The sequence below is a fragment of the Marmota marmota genome, unplaced genomic scaffold, assembly GCF_001458135.2.
Source record: "Marmota marmota marmota unplaced genomic scaffold, marMar, whole genome shotgun sequence".
NCBI lineage: Eukaryota > Metazoa > Chordata > Mammalia > Rodentia > Sciuridae > Marmota > Marmota marmota.
This window is the reverse complement of record NW_026000102.1, coordinates 6,677,361-6,692,253: the sequence shown is the minus strand read 5'-3', so window position 1 is coordinate 6,692,253 and position 14,893 is coordinate 6,677,361. Positions and strand designations below refer to the sequence as shown.

Below are 14,893 nucleotides of genomic sequence, written 5' to 3'. Positions count from 1 at the left end.
CCCGTGGGTTTGGCAGAGTTTGCGATGGAGAAGGGCTGGCGGGGACCAGGTGGGCTGTCTGGGAGCATCCATCGGCTCGAGGTGTGGCTGGGAGTGCAGCCTGCATCGTGGGAGAGGACCCAAGTCAAGGGTGTGAGCTGCGGGCTGCACCAGCCAAGCTGTCCAGGGCCCTCTGCTGGAGGTTTGGAATCCAGGAGTGAACTCGCATTTTGGTTCCTTCTGTCTGCAGAGACCTTAATGCTTCTGCAGGGAGAACCCCTCCCAGAATTGCACCTGCTCTGCCCAGGGCCTCTGCCTCCTGGGATGGGCAGGGAGGGCAAAGGAGGCCTGCCGTGTGCCATGCGGTGGACCCAGGTCCCTGCACTTGCTAGGCAAGCACTGTGCCACTGAGCCACACCCATAGCCCTTTTTATTTTATTTGGAGACAGGGTCTTGCTAAGTTGCTGAGGCTGGCCTGGAACTCAGGATCCTTCTGCCTCCGCCTCCTAGTAGCTGGGATTACAGGTGTGCGCCACTATACCTGGCTGCTCTCAGATCTTTACCTATATTGATTTATGCCACCGCCTCAGGAGCCCTAGATGATGAGATTTGCCCCATCTTAGCTGGAGGCAACCAAGGCAGAGAGGTCAAGTGAAGACCCAGGGTCAGGTGACCCTGCTTGGGTGTGTGTTACCCAGAGAAGCAGGACAGGAAGCCCAGGAGCCCTGGGAAGACCGCAGAACACTGGAACCTTGGGACTGTGGGTCAGGCTTGGTCCACAGCAGAGACTGGTCCAAATGGGTACATCTGGGGGAGGCCAAAGGGAATTGGGGGGATGCCCCTGCCCTGGCTTGCAGTGTTCTGCAGAAGGCTCTGGCCATGGGCACCATCTAAGCTTGGGGCTATGGCCACAGGGACAACTGCAGCACCCACTGTGGCCACTTCCACCAAAGGCTCCTGAAGGCCAGGCAGCTGGCACTACTGCGTGAGTCTCCAGGTCTGTGTGGGAGCCTCAGGGTCTGTTTAATTCCTTAAGTGTTGTGAGCACCTAGCTTCTTGCCAGGGGCCAGCAGTGCCAGGGTGCACTGGGGAATGGAGACCCCCACCCTGCCTGAGAAGTACCACCCAGGGTCGGTTCTCGAGGTGGCCCGCACGGCTCCTGTCCCCAGTGAGGAGGCCTCCCAGGCCTGCCTCTCTGCAGAGCTGCCCAGTTTAACTGACAAAGGGAGAAGGATCTGTGTCCAGCCAGTGGGACAGCACAGAGTTGCAGTCTCCCCAGAGCTCCCCTCTGCTCCCAGGCAGGCCAGGCCAGGGTGCAGGGGGACCCTTGGCTGCTCTCCTAAAGGTGCCCTGGGAGCTGGCAGACAGTTCCCCAGTCCTGTGTGTCCTCTGCTTCCCAGCTGTCCTCTGCAGGGGGACCTCAGAGGCATGGGGGTTCCAAGGAGATGAGGTCTGGGAACCGAGTTGAGACCCGAGATTGGCCAAGGGAAGACAACTTCACCCATTTTTGACAGCTGCCTCCATCCCAGTGCAGGGGGAGACCCCCAGGCTGGGGTTGATGGATTTGCTGGAGAAAGTCTGGCCTGCTTGACAGAAGGCCGGGCTCCCAGGGCTACCCTACCCTGCCTGTGTCCTGAGGGGGCCCACCCTGCCTCCTCCTCCAGGAAGGCAGAGAGCTCAGACTGCCTGTTGGTGGAGCACACAGATGAGGAGCGTTGAGGAGCTCTATGGGGTGCTGCTGGTCCCACAGAGGCCAAAGAGGCCCTGCATGGCCCCTCTTCTCTATATGGGGTGTGGGGGTCAGGTAAAAGACAGGGGGATCTGGGAAGGGCCCTGCTCTCCCTAAGCCCTCACAGAGTTCTGTCCCCTACCTCAGGCACTGGGGTCCCCAGCCAGGCCTTGCCCCTGGTGGCCTGCACGCTGGAGGGAAGGCCACCCACTGCTCCCTGCTCCTGCTGGCTCCTCGCGGCCTGCCTGGGTCACACCCAGGAGCCCGGTGAGCACATGTAGGCACATGTGGGCTGCCGCGGGCCGGGCATGTCCTAATTAGCCCACTATCTTGGGAGTTCTTATTGAAAGCAAAACAAACCAAAAAAGTCCTGGTTTTGCCCAGGTTTCTCCCCACTGCCAAGAGTGTCTCACCTGGGTTTCCGGGGCCTTTGGTTCTGGGGGACCTTGGGCTTCTGTGTGGGCCTCGCTGGGTCTCCCTGGCGAGACTTCCCTGTTTCCAAGTTTGCCTGGAGTCAGGAGGGGTCCCAGGCAGAGCCCCGAGTAAGCAGGACCTGCAGGCGGGACGCCAAGAGTCTCTGGGGACACCTGGGGCAGAGAAGGAAGGGCCAGGAGGAGGCCCCTGCAGAAAGCCACCTGCATTTCCTAATTAGTGGGCTCTCTGCTTCCCACTGGGACACAGTAGGCACGGTGGCCAGGCAGGATGAGTGTGCCAGGGTGTCCCTTGGGCCTTGAGAACTGGAGGCATGCTGGAGACTGGATCCACTCGACGTAAGGACAGGCCAGCCCAGTGCTCCTGGGAGTGGCCTCTGACTATGAAATGTCATGGAGCCTATGGGCCAGGTCAAAGGAGGCCGGAGTGACGAGTGAGACAGCCTCTGATTCCTCTGCTGAGGCTGTCTGGACTGCAGTGGGCGGCGACGCTGATGGTCCGGGCTTGCTCAGGGCCAGAGGACATTTCCTCACATCTCGAAGCGCTCCCGCGCTGGCGGGCCTCCCGCTGGAAGGGCTCTGGTGCCTCCTGCAAACCGCTCAGGCGGAGATCCTATCAGTCCTCTCCTCTTGGTTCAGTGACTAATTCCCTGGCGCTGTCCTCAGATCATGAAAGAATGTGGGCAAGTTAAAATACGAACCTCGTTGTCATGGGTCTGCACGGGCTCCTGGCCCCGCTGGCCTGGGGTGTCCTGCCATCAGGGATGGAGCAGGGACAGGGCACGGGAGCCCACCCACACCCACATCTAGACCCGCAGGGAGGCTGGGCTGGGTGCCCCTTGCTCAAGGAGCTCCCACATGCAGGAGGGAGGAAGCCCTCCCTGCAGCTCTCACCTGGCCCAGCACCCTGCCAACAGGGAAGACCCTTCCCAGAACGCCACGCTGGGGTGGAAGAGGCCAGCTCCTGCCTGCACCAGGGTGAGCTGACCTTCGCCCACCAGGTGGAGGTGTGCAGCCATCACCAGCTTGGCTCACCTCCACACCTCCACTCACTCACTCATTCTTCACTCCACCAGCAAACCTGAGAGTGCAGACAGAGGGTGCAATCCTCCAGCACCATCCGGTAGAGACAGCGGCTCTGTACTGGGCGCACACACACTTTCCCCGTCTCTGATCCCTGAAGAGTGCAGCGTAATATCTATTTGCACAGCAATTACGTTGTTAGCATTACTCGTCTAGAGATGGTGGAAAGCGTATAGGGCGGGCACAGGTTCTGAGCAATACTGGCCGCTTGGGTAAGGGGCTTGAGCATGCACAGGTGGCATTTGGTGTCCATGGAGTCCTGGGCCCAGTCCCCACATGGGAAGGATGACCACTAAACATGAGCCATGGGTGCAACTCTGCAGATACTAGTAGCCACACTCAAAAGGTGGATGCGATTTAATAATTTATTTACCCAAATTAGGATGGTTCAGGGTGTGAATGTGGAAGGGCAGACGAGGCCGCTGCTTTCTGTGGCCCAGGCCTGGGCATCAGGGCGGGCTTGCACCTGCAGCTCAGCACGACTCATCCTGCCATTCCTCAGGCTGTGTCAGAAGGACCTTCTGGACAGCGTGGGTCCTCTTGGCTCCCAGTTCAGTAGGGAACGCTCAAGCAACGCCTTCCAGAGAAGCAGAGTGAGATGGGAGAGGACCCCAGTGGGGGTCTTTCCAGCTGGTGTCGCCTCTGAGCTGAGGAGTGGGGTCAGTCAGCCTCAGCGGTGCTGGCGAGGTGGGCAGGGTCTGTCCCGCAGGGGACGCTGTCTTATCAATAGAGGGTCCCCAAGTCCATGGCCCAAGGCCCGCAGGCTGTTTCCATATGGTGGCAGGTTTGGCCAGACCCTGTACCACGACTTTCCCAGGAGAGCCCTGTGTGGCCGCCCCGGTGGACAGGGTGTGGATTCGACCCAATGGTTGGATGGCAGCTGGCCATCCTGGAGCTAGCGTACCCAAGGAAAGCCTCTACCTTGCTCTTGGTGTTGCTGAGAGCCATGACCTGCCTCTGCCCTCCCAGCCCCTCTCTCATCCTCCTGGACAATCTTCCACTGAGCACTCCTTCTCCAGACTGCCCTCAGCTGCCCAGCCTGCCCTCAGCTGCCCAGCCTGCCCTCAGCTGCCCAGCCTGCCCCTGTGTTCAGGACTCTGGACAAAACCCAGGAGTGGCAGGGCCCTGGGGGCCAAGGGCTCTTGTCACGGACTCACAGGACTTGTGGCCTCTGCGCAGGCTGTGCTGGAGGGACTTTGGGTCATTAAGCCCAGCCCCCCTTGGAAGAAGGTGGGCTGAGGTGCAGGAAGAGCTGAGCAGGACCCCACCCTCCCCAGCCCTGCTGGGGGACTCACAGGGGGGCAAAGGACAGGCCCGCACCCACCCCAGTGTCCAGGAACCTGTTTGTTTTCCAGTTTGGAGGAGGCAGGGTGGTGGGAGGGAGGACTTTGGTGGGTTCCAAGGGCTCTAGGAGGGAGTGTGGAGTAAGAGGTCGCCTGCTGGGTCCCCCTTCACTGTCCCCTGTCCCGTGTTCTCAGGCTCCCTGCCTGGGCCGCTGGATCCCCCGGTCACTTCTGCCCTCCAGGCCTCGGGCTCCTGCTCTGTGCCCACAGGGTCTGTGGAGAGGACAGTACCTACGACCCTGAGCCTGGGGAAAGAGCCCTGCAGCCACTCCTGCAAGGACCCAGTCTGGCCAGGGGAGCCCTTCAGTGTCACCCTCCCCAACCTGCCTCCTGCGGGAAGCCTCGGGATTTGGAAAGGGCCTCCCTGGGCCGGGCCTCCAGGCGAGGCTCGCTCTGGACCCAGACACTGGGGACTCTGAAGCTGCTGGGGAGGCTGACCCATCCGGGGGTCCCAGGGCCCCACCAGGCGCAGTCCCTGTTCCTGGGAGAGTGGACCTGGGAGGAGCTGGGCTGCCAGGAGGCCCTGGGGGACTGTCCACCCTGCCTGGAGGCTTCTTGGCCATTCTGATGGAGATGAGGCCACCTACTTGAGGACACCAGTGAAAGTGGTTGTTGGGGACTCTGGGGACACAAGGGAATATTGGGCTCAGCCACTGACATGCAGCCCCCTCCTGGGTGGCTGGATTCAGGGGCCACATCTGGTCCCCCAGAGCCTCGTGGCACCCCTTGCTCCAGAGGGTGCTCCAGTCCTGCCTGCCATGGCCTGGCTCACAGGGCTGCCCCTGGGGAGAACAGTGGAGCATCAGGAGTGGGGAGCCCCGCACCCCATCAGCTCCACTCCAGGCTGCAAAGCCCCGATTCCTCCCGGGCAGCTGGGTGGATCCCCAGAAACCCTGGCACTCGGGGAGGCGATGGAGAGGGGCGGGCAAGGTGAATATGTCAGTTTATCCCAACACAAGTAGTGGCCTGTTGGGGTGGGGTGGGGGCCTGAGGAAATATTTGGGATGACTGGAGCCGGCTGGCCCTTTAAGGCTCCTGTAACAAGACACCTCCCTGATGGGACCGGGGAGGGCTGGGGCTTCCACCCGCAGCCCAGCCGACAGAGTTTCTCCCTCCCTCCTCCCCCTTCCCGCCAGGCCCAGTTCAATTTGCTCAGCAGCACCATGGACCCAGATGAGCAGCCGCCCAGCCCCAGCCAGCCCTACACCCCGGAGCACGCGGCCAGCGTGCCCACCCACTCGCCCTACGCGCAGCCCAGCTCCACCTTTGACACCATGTCCCCGGCGCCCGTCATCCCCTCCAACACCGACTACCCTGGCCCCCACCACTTCGAGGTCACCTTCCAGCAGTCAAGCACAGCCAAGTCAGCCACCTGGACGGTGAGTGGCCCCTGCTCCCAGCAGCCTGGGGATGGGGAGGCCCTCGGGGCACCTCAGGAGGGCTGAGCAGCCGCTGTCCACACGGGGTTCCCACCTGGCCCAAGCCGGGAGGAGCATCGGGCAGGAGGCGGGTCTCTGGGCTGGGCAGTCCATGTGTGCCCACCCCTAGGACGCTGGCCAGAGCCAGCCAGCTTCCCCCAGGGCCCCAGAAGGGTAGGATGTGACCGGTCCAGGAGAGCCAGGGGCAGGGGCAGACTGTTCTCACCAAGGCCAACTGGCCAGCTTGCCTGTGCTCAGGTGGGGACCCTGCTGCGAGGGTCATCCGAGTCCACTGAGGCCACCTCCTCTGGGCAGCATGGCCCTCTGCTGGTTGTGGCTGAGGGCTCTGCCCTGTCTTCTCTGGAATGTCATCTCCAAGCACTGGCACGGGACGGGGAGGTTGGGGCAGGAACACGGTGCTGAGGGCTGGGGCCGTGGCCGTGCCCCTGGGGAGAATCTGGCTTGTGCCGACCCCGGGAGCCTCCTCCATTCACCGTGCTGCTAGCTGGCCTGCGCCGAGTGCTCTGAGCTCAGTGACCACAGGATGGAATCCATTCTCATCCCATTTTACAGCCAAGGGAGCCAAGGCATGCGGAGCTGTTCAGATAGCGAGCGAGGCCCTGGGCGAGAGGCCAGTGACACCCGTGCCAGTGTTTCCAGCCACTGGAGCTGGAGGGCAGGGCAGAGCCCAGGTGGCCCTGTCAGGCTCTGCAGGCGGCTGGAGACACTGGTCTGGGGACTGGGCTCCAGCCAGGACCTCCCACCGTTGCTTCTGGTTGTTGCTGGCCATTGGCTCCCCAGCTGCTGGCCCATCACTGAGTGGAGGTTCCACCCCAATCCTGGGGCTCTGACGGGCCGGGCAATTGTGACTCCTGTCCAGGGCCCCCCAGCCCCGTCCAGGCGGTTACTGCAGAGCCCAGCCTCATGCCTGTTTCCCCATCTGTAAGTTATTTCTCCAACCTGACCGTGAGCTCTGATGAGGTGGAATGGACCGAGAGCCGAGCAGGTTCCTCCGCCGGTCTCCGTCACCGAGCCACCCCTGTGGTGACAGAGTCCCTCCTGCCTGGGGCCCCTGGATGAGGCTGTGCCTGCCCCAGGTCTCTCTGTTCTCTACTGCCCTAGTGGGAGGGAGGCCAAAAAAGGCCCCTTCACCGGGGCTTGGCAGTCCAGCCAGGTGACCTGAAGCCAGGTGAGGACACCCAAGACACCCCACCCGCACACCTCTAGCCCAGGAATCCCACTACCACCTGCTTCTGTGTCCAGCCTCCTTGCCCAGGTCATTCTCTCCCTTCTGGGGGTGGGGGTGCCCATTCTCCTAAGTGACACTGTCATCAGAGTCTGAGTTTCTGGAGAAGGATCCCCTTGAGTCCTGGCTGGGTAGAGGCTCTGTCCCCTTCCTTCCCTTTGTTTGAGGATGCAGTGCCCCGGGGCTCGGAGCATCTCACATGGTCTGAGCTGGTCCCCAGGGAGGAAGAGGAGCTGCCCGCCTGCTGGCTGTCTCCCCCTACATGAGGCTCTGCCACCCCTGCCAGGGCTCAAGGGACATATGGTTTGGTCCTACTGTCCTGCCCTAAGTATCCCCATGGGGTGGTCTGCTGGCCACTGAGGCGGCCCTGGTTGACCAGCCACATGGGTTGGGCAAGGTGCAGCCTCCAAACTGGCCCCCACTTGGTGCCCAGCATCAGAGCCGCGCAGCGCCAGGGTGCTGTGCCTGCGCAGGCCCCTCCTCCTCCCCGGGCAGCTGGTGGAGGTGGGACCAACATTGATAATGAGATTTTTGGCACCTTGGCTCTCTGGGAGCAGACCCCTGAGAGCTTTTTCCCTTGCCCAGAGAGGGGCAGGCAGCCACTGCTGTCAGTTCTTGGAGGTCCAGCTGTGTGGGCGCTGCCCAGACTTGCTGCCCTGGACTCAGCACCACGCGGTGCTCGGCCCCTGCCACGCTGCTGGCTGGTAACTGATAGATAATTCATATTTTTCTCAAGTACAATTCCGCGTTGACTGCTGCCCTCGTTCTTCTCCCAGATCAGCAAAAACACCCTCGCTAGCCCCCAGGTGACCACAGCTGTTAATGTCGTCCTTGGCCTCTATTGTGCTGGAGCTGCGATGGGCCTCCCCAGCTCTGGGGTCCACTGCTCCATCGGCTTCCCTCAGACCTCGGCTCTGCTACCGCACCCAGGGGTCTGGAGCCCTCAGCTCAGGGGCTTGCATGTCTGTGCCCATGTGCATGCATGTGCACACACAGACGCGGGCACCCCCACATGCTGGCCACACTGAGGCACACGGGTACTCGGGAGCACACACGTGTGCATACATCCGTGGCACGCACAGGCAGGCCTCAGGTTGCCGTCCAGGGTCCGATGACCCCTTGCCCCACACCAGCAGGCAGGTCGAGCCGCTGGAGAAGTCTTAATGTTTGGCTACAAGGCTGTGGCCAGTGACAGGGACCAGTGACAGGCGAGGACAGCTTGGCTGGCAATCTCTGTAAGTGGGATAGGTAGACCTGGGACCCCTGCTGGTGTGCAGGTCCCCTCCCAGGTCTGTTGGTAACCTACTGCTGTGTCACCTCCCTGCCCCCCCCGTCCTCTGGCACAGGAGGAACAGATCGGCTGGCTCTCGGGGCTTCTCAGAACAGGGCCTGGCGTCAGGGAGCACCCTGCAAGGTCTGCTGTTCTAGCCGCCCTGGCCAGTGCTTGTTCCATCTCAGGACCCTCTGGGATCTGGGGAGAGAGACACTGGGAAAGGCCACAGTTGTGAGCCAGTGGGCACTGATGCTCAGTGGACAGTTGTACTGGGGGCTGGGCCAAGGATGAGGGTAGCAGTCGCTCTTGCCCATTTTGTGACCTTCCTGGGACATGGGCAGTGTTCTTGGCCCTGTGGACACTCCTGTTCTAGGAACTACCCCTATTAGCTGGCAGTGTTGTGGACAGCTGGCCCCAGGGGTCTCCTGGCAGAGGAGGAGCAGGTGTGATCTCCTCTACCCACTAGAGAAGCCCGACACAAGGGTCCCTGAATGCCACCCAGCTCAGCCCCTTCCTTTATGCCAGGGGACGCAGACAAGCTTGGTATTTGGGAGGGTTAGAGATGGGCTCTGTGGTCAGTCAAGAAGGCCCATGTGGGTGGAAGCCCTGGTCCCACAAGGCATCTGTGGGCACCGGGAGGCCAGGCTTCATGGAATAGCCGACTGAGTGCTCAGAGGCAGCTGTGGGAGGCTGGTGGTGAGGGCATGCACAGGAAGGAGACCACAGGTGGGAGCCCTCGGAGGGACATGGCCTGGACACGGCCCTGTGTAACCCCAGCTGCCCTCAGATTCAGTGCGTGTGTGTGTGTGTGTGTGTGTGTGTGTGTGTGTGTGTGTGTGGTCGGGGGTGGGGGCAGTGGATCCATGTGGCGTGAGGGCCCCCGGCCTGGGGGAGCTGTGGAGGGCGGGCGGGAAGCGCAGAGCCCTAGGAGGGATTTCTGGGGAGGACAAGGCTGAGTCAACACTAATGGATTTGGAGAAAACTTTCCAGCCCCTCGGAGGTTTGCAAGCCAGAGAAGAATAGCAGAGGTGTCCCAACACGATTGTGGTATCAATTGCGTTATCCTAAAAGTTTATGGAATGCATAAGTGGAATTAATACTTTTACTGGCACCAGGAGCAATTATGTGTATTTAAAGCCAAGGGAAGAGTTCTAAGAGTGTTTATTGTGGAGATGAAACGTGGATTATTAGGGGAAATGAGAACACTTAGGGGAGATCGCAGTGATTGCTCCTGTTGTACAGCAGGGCTCTGCCCAGGGAGCACCCAGCAGTCGGCTCTGGCCAGGGTCAGTGCCCGGTCTCCTGGCTAGAGGTGGCTCATCTATTCTCTCTCTGTCCTCTTGACAGCCAGAGGAGCCCTGGCCCTGGTCACAGAACTTGGTCTGAAGGCCATGAGCGAGGCTGGAAAAGTCAGGCTCGGAGGCCCTGGACTGGCTGCAGCCCGGACACCAGCAGGCTGGTCCTGGGAGCTGAGAGCAATCCCCAGCCAGAGGGGCCCCACCTCGCACCATTGTGCTCTTGTAGGGCCCCTGGGAAGACAGGCTCCTGCCCCATGGGCTCAGGATGTGGAGAAACAGGACCAATTATTTGTTAGGAGTAATGGTCCATTTTCAAAGACTTGTTTCCAAAGCGGTGGTCGCTGCATGGACCCGAGTTCTGACTCATGGTGCTGACCACACCACTGCAGGGCTCCTGTGTACTGGTCCCACAGCTGCAGGAGGTAGGCGCTTCTCTCTCACTTCACAAAGGAAGAACTCGGCCTCCCAGAGGTCAGGTCAGGGCAGGTCACCTTGACCCCAGCAGCCCAACCCTGAGAGCCTGTTCATGGGCTGCATGGACTGCCCACCTCACTGGGCACACCCCAACCAGGGTCCTGTCCCGCAGTCTCACCATGGCTCCAACTCCATGGGGGTGAGTCTGGGATGTGTCAGACCTCTATGACCAAGGGTACAGAGGTGCTGACCCTCAGAGGTCTGCCTGCTTGGCCCTGGGGGAGCACAGACCTTGCCCCATGAGCTCCTGTTACTGTGGACGTAGAGCCTACCCGAAGCCCAAGGAACCAAGTTTTAAATCAGCAAATGGAAGGTCCTCTAGAATCTTTATCACTGGGATGCTCTGGGGCTGACCAGACTCCAAGGTGAGGAGTCAGGCCAGCCGGGCCTGCGGACAGTCCCTCCTTACCTCTCCTGGTGCTGTCCTGTGGGCCTGGCCCCGCCCACCTCACCCCAATTCCACCAGCCTGTTTTACAGGTGGGGAGGGCCCACCACAGGGTTCTCCTGGACCTGGTGCTAAAGCTGGATGGGGCCTGGCTGGCCCAGGCCTGGACGTGGAGGCCGTGCTGAGCAGGAGCTGGCGTCTCTCTCCCAGTCTGCTGCATTCCTGCCCCTTCTGGGCCAGGGAGGGCTTTGGGATTTCCTCAGGTCCCACTGGTGGCTAAGTCCAAGTGTGTGGATGGGCAACACAAGAGTCCACTGGCCCTGGTCCTGCAGGCCCAGCCCCTGCCCTGGTAGAGGGCATTCTGGCCCTTTCCCAAGGAGTCAGTGGCAGGGGACCTGTAGCCAGTCCGCATGGGGGAACCGCCTCCACTGCAGATGGTGTGGCAGGCCGAGGCTGGTGGTCAGGGTTTTGATGGACCACGGAAGCCGAGAGCAGGATGGTGCGTTTGAGGGCAGAGAAGTCCCCTGGGAAAAGTTGCCAGAGCTGGGGGTAAAGCATGAGTTCAGAGGCCTCTGGGGAGCCCCCTCAGGCCTACAGCCCAGAGTCATGCCTGGTCACCTGCCCAGCTGTGCTGCCCATGGCCTGGGCCATACCTGCATCCCAGTCCTGTGCAGGGTGGGTCCAGCTGGAGACTCTTGAGGGGGATGAAGGAGGCCACCTCCACTGCTGGGACCTGGCTTTGGCATTAGAGTTAGATGCCAGAACTCTGTCCCCAAGGGCTACACTCCATATGTATGAGGTTCAATGAAAACTTAGATTTCAACCAACTACAGTGTTAAAAACAGAAACACAGGCACTCCCATGGGCCCAGCTCGCCTCCTGCCCTCCCTGGTCTCTGCTGCCTCCAGCTAGTGTCCCAGGAAGCTGCAGGGCCCTAAGGGAAGGAGCTGTCCACCCATGACCCCTATACCAGACCAAGCCACTGCCCAGAAAGGTGGCGGCTGGAGGCTCTTGGATTTCCTGTAAGAAACTGGAAGTAGAAGGGAGCCAGCTGACCCCAGGGCTCCCTTCTACTTCCAGTGGGCAGGGCCAGGCCAGCTCAGAAGACTGGGACAGCTCCTGCCTCCCAGGACAGGGTGGGGGCTAAGTAGTGTGGTCTTCCCTGTGGTGAGCAGGACAGACTGCTGGCCACCTCCCGGCTGAGCCTCTGCTGGGTAGTGCTGTGGCCTGGACCATAGCCCTGCTCGCTGGACTCTCGCCATATGTTTTCTCCATAAAGCCGGGGGCCACAGGTCAGCCGGCCAGGGGCTGCTCACTCCAGGGCACCCAGGGCAGGTGGGTATGGGCTCTCTGCTGGCCAAGTCAGAAGCCAAGTGGGTGGGCAGGGGCACCCGAGTTTGGACCCAGCTGGGAGACAGAGGTGGGTGTGGCATTTTGGACACAGCCCCTGTTTATGTCCTCAGAACACTGCCCTGCTACCCCTCCACCCAAGGTCTCCAGATGGGACTCTGGGTCACAGCGTAGGACCAGTTGGAGTCCCCACAGCCAGGTGAAGGCAGAGCTAGGGTGTTAGTACTCAACCTGTGGGATGGTCTCAGCAAATCCGACACCCTCCACAGCAAGGACTCTAGCAAAGTAGAGGCCAGCTGTCCCTGCCAATCAGCTGCAGGGACCCCCCCACCCCACAGATGTTAAGAGAGACGCCCTCTGTAGCAGGACCAGGGCAGGCCAGGCCCCCACTCCTCAGGGATGTAAGGCAGTCCAGAACGTGTATCACACCTGGAGCCACATCCTGCTTTGTCCCTTCTATGAGACACAGAACCCCACCCCTGTCGAGGGCAGCATAGCTGTTCGGTGTTCTGGGGGACACAGTCCCACAGGCTCTGTGCAGGCCCTCCGTGAGCACTGGGGCTCCCCCCAGACCACAGACTGCTTGAGGCCAATCTTGTGATATCCGGATATCAGTTCCCAGGACCCGTCAAGCCTGGCAGTGACCAGGGGCCAGGGGCTGGAGCCTGGAGATCTTAAAACAGAGAAAAGAACCAAACTCAGCTTCTAGGACTCCTAGGACCCCAAAAGGTGTGTGATTTCCCCTCCCCCACCCACCAGGAAGCCATCAGGGCTGTGGCAGCAGACACCAGCAGGTCAGCCTCCACTCACAGCCAGTTCTGCACCTGGAGGTCACATCAGGGGCCACAGGGCAAGGGCTCAGTCCCCAGGGATGCCACCCCTTCAGCTGCCAGCCATAAGCTCGACTGTCACCCCCAGGCCTCAGGAAGCATGGTAGCCCATCCTGGTGTGCTGCGAAGGATGCAGGTGAAGAGATGCCCAGGCCAGGTGTGGGGAAGGGATATGGAGCTTCCCTGTCCTGCCTGGGCACTGCCCTCCTGGACCTCCATGTGCTATATAGAAGTGGTCTAAACCCTGCCCTTTGGGGTCTTACGAAGTTCCATTACGTAGGCATGATTGGCTGACCCTCCTTCACCCTCTTCCTTCCTGGGAGGTGGCTGGAGCTTCAAGTTCCAATGCAGGATCCTTCCTTGGTCTTCCTTTGACCAGCCCTCATGCAGCTACGTGGTGGCCACCAGCTATCAGTCAATTCACCATCATATGAAAAGACCCCGTCCCTTCAGAGCCGATGGAGACCAGATAAGCATCTCACAGTATTGTGAGCCACACAGCCCTGGCCTGGGTGCTGACCACCCGGTCTGAGCTGGCGGCTTTTAGAGGCAAAACTGGTTGCTAAAACCATCTAGAGGCCGTGAGGGGTACAGTGGACCCAGGATCCCTGTTAAGGGGCAGCAGAGCTGTTTGGTGCCCCCCCCCCAAGGCTCTGTGCAGGCCCTCTGTGAGCACTGCCCCTGGCTCTCCCAACCAAAAACCCTCTGCTCTCCTCTGGGCTGCTCCTAGGCTGCCTGTGGCCAGGCTTCTGGTATCGGCCTCAAGTCCTGGCCAGGTGCCCATCAGGCCTTTACTCTGACGGGGGACCGAGCACCAGGCCTGCCCTAGCTCAGCACACGCCTGCTTCCCTCCCTGCTGGTGCTATCTCAGGACAGAAGCCATGTCTTCTGTCTCTGCAGCCATGCCTGACATGGGGGCTGGGCAGGCCCGAGCCCAGTTATAGCACCCAAGGCTCCGCAGCCTCCCGGTCACTCTCTGTTGGACGCAGACGTGCCATGACAGGTGTATCCACCGCAGGAGGCACCCTCAAGGTCTCCCAGGCCGCGGAAGTCCTCCATGTGGCTCCTGCTTGCTCTTTGGGACCTGCCACCAGGTCATGGTGAGGCAGGTCGCCCAGATCCTAAGGGGTATCCAGCTCACCACAGGCCTGCCCCTCCCCAGGGGACAGTTTCTTGCCCCAGCCTCAGGGACTCGACTGGACAGTGATCAGGGCTGCATGTGCCTGCTTCCCGGTGTCCTTCCCACCCTCCCCAGCCAACAGCTCGGCAGCCTCTTCCATTGTGCACTTTGCCCAGTGGGGTGTGGCCTGCACCCTCCCTGGAGCCCCACTGTGAGTGCCTTCACTGCGTCCCACCTGGGAGCGACAGCCTGACCCCAGGTGTTCTGAAACAAGAAGTGGGGATCATGTACCCGCCAGGCTGGTCGCTCCCAGGACAGGGCTAGCTCTCCTGTTCTGCCGGGGCTCCCTGACCCGTGTTGGCGCCCCCTGCCATGCTCCCCATCGGGTCACTCTCTGTGGGACGCAGACGTGCCATGACAGGTGTATCCAGAGGAGTCCAAGAGGCACCCACGGGGCTGCGATCACCCAGGAGAAAGGGTTCTCTAGGTCCAGGGGATGGGCCTGAGCCCACCAGACTTCAAGTGATGCTCTGTGGGTCAGCCCCCAGAGCTGTTCCAGGGAGAGAGCGAGGGCCAGTGGCCTTGGTAGGGTGATCTTTGAAGTGGTCCAAGAGAGGAGAAAGATGTGCCTGTAAACACACTCACATACACATAAGGAAAGTAGATAAAAGTGGGCTGTTAAAAAAAAATCATTTAAAAAAATAAAAGCCCCCACTGTAGGCCCCGTCTTCCAGAATCTGTTGTAACAGATTCACCCAAGCTGGTTAACGGTATTTGCGGTTTGCAAGATGGTACATGTCCTGGGAAAATGACAGACAAGTTATTATCACCTCTCCACTGTCCTCTTGCCTAAACCTGCCCATGCCAGGCACCCAGCTGCCGGGAGCGGGTGCGAGGAAATTAACAGCCCCTCGCCCGCCCACCCCCCACCTG

At 60.8% G+C, this 14,893-nt stretch overlaps 1 protein-coding gene across 10 annotated transcripts in view; it reads left to right on the top strand.

Moving 5' to 3' along the window:
* Positions 1 to 14,893, top strand: part of Tp73 (tumor protein p73) — a 52,601-nt gene that overhangs the window by 25,127 nt on the left and 12,581 nt on the right. For all 10 annotated transcript variants that reach the window (XM_048783752.1, XM_048783755.1, XM_048783754.1 and 7 more), the window contains one exon: positions 5,702 to 5,944. In XM_048783752.1, coding sequence (XP_048639709.1) covers positions 5,702 to 5,944 — 243 coding nt within the window. The remainder of the gene's footprint in view (positions 1 to 5,701; positions 5,945 to 14,893) is intronic.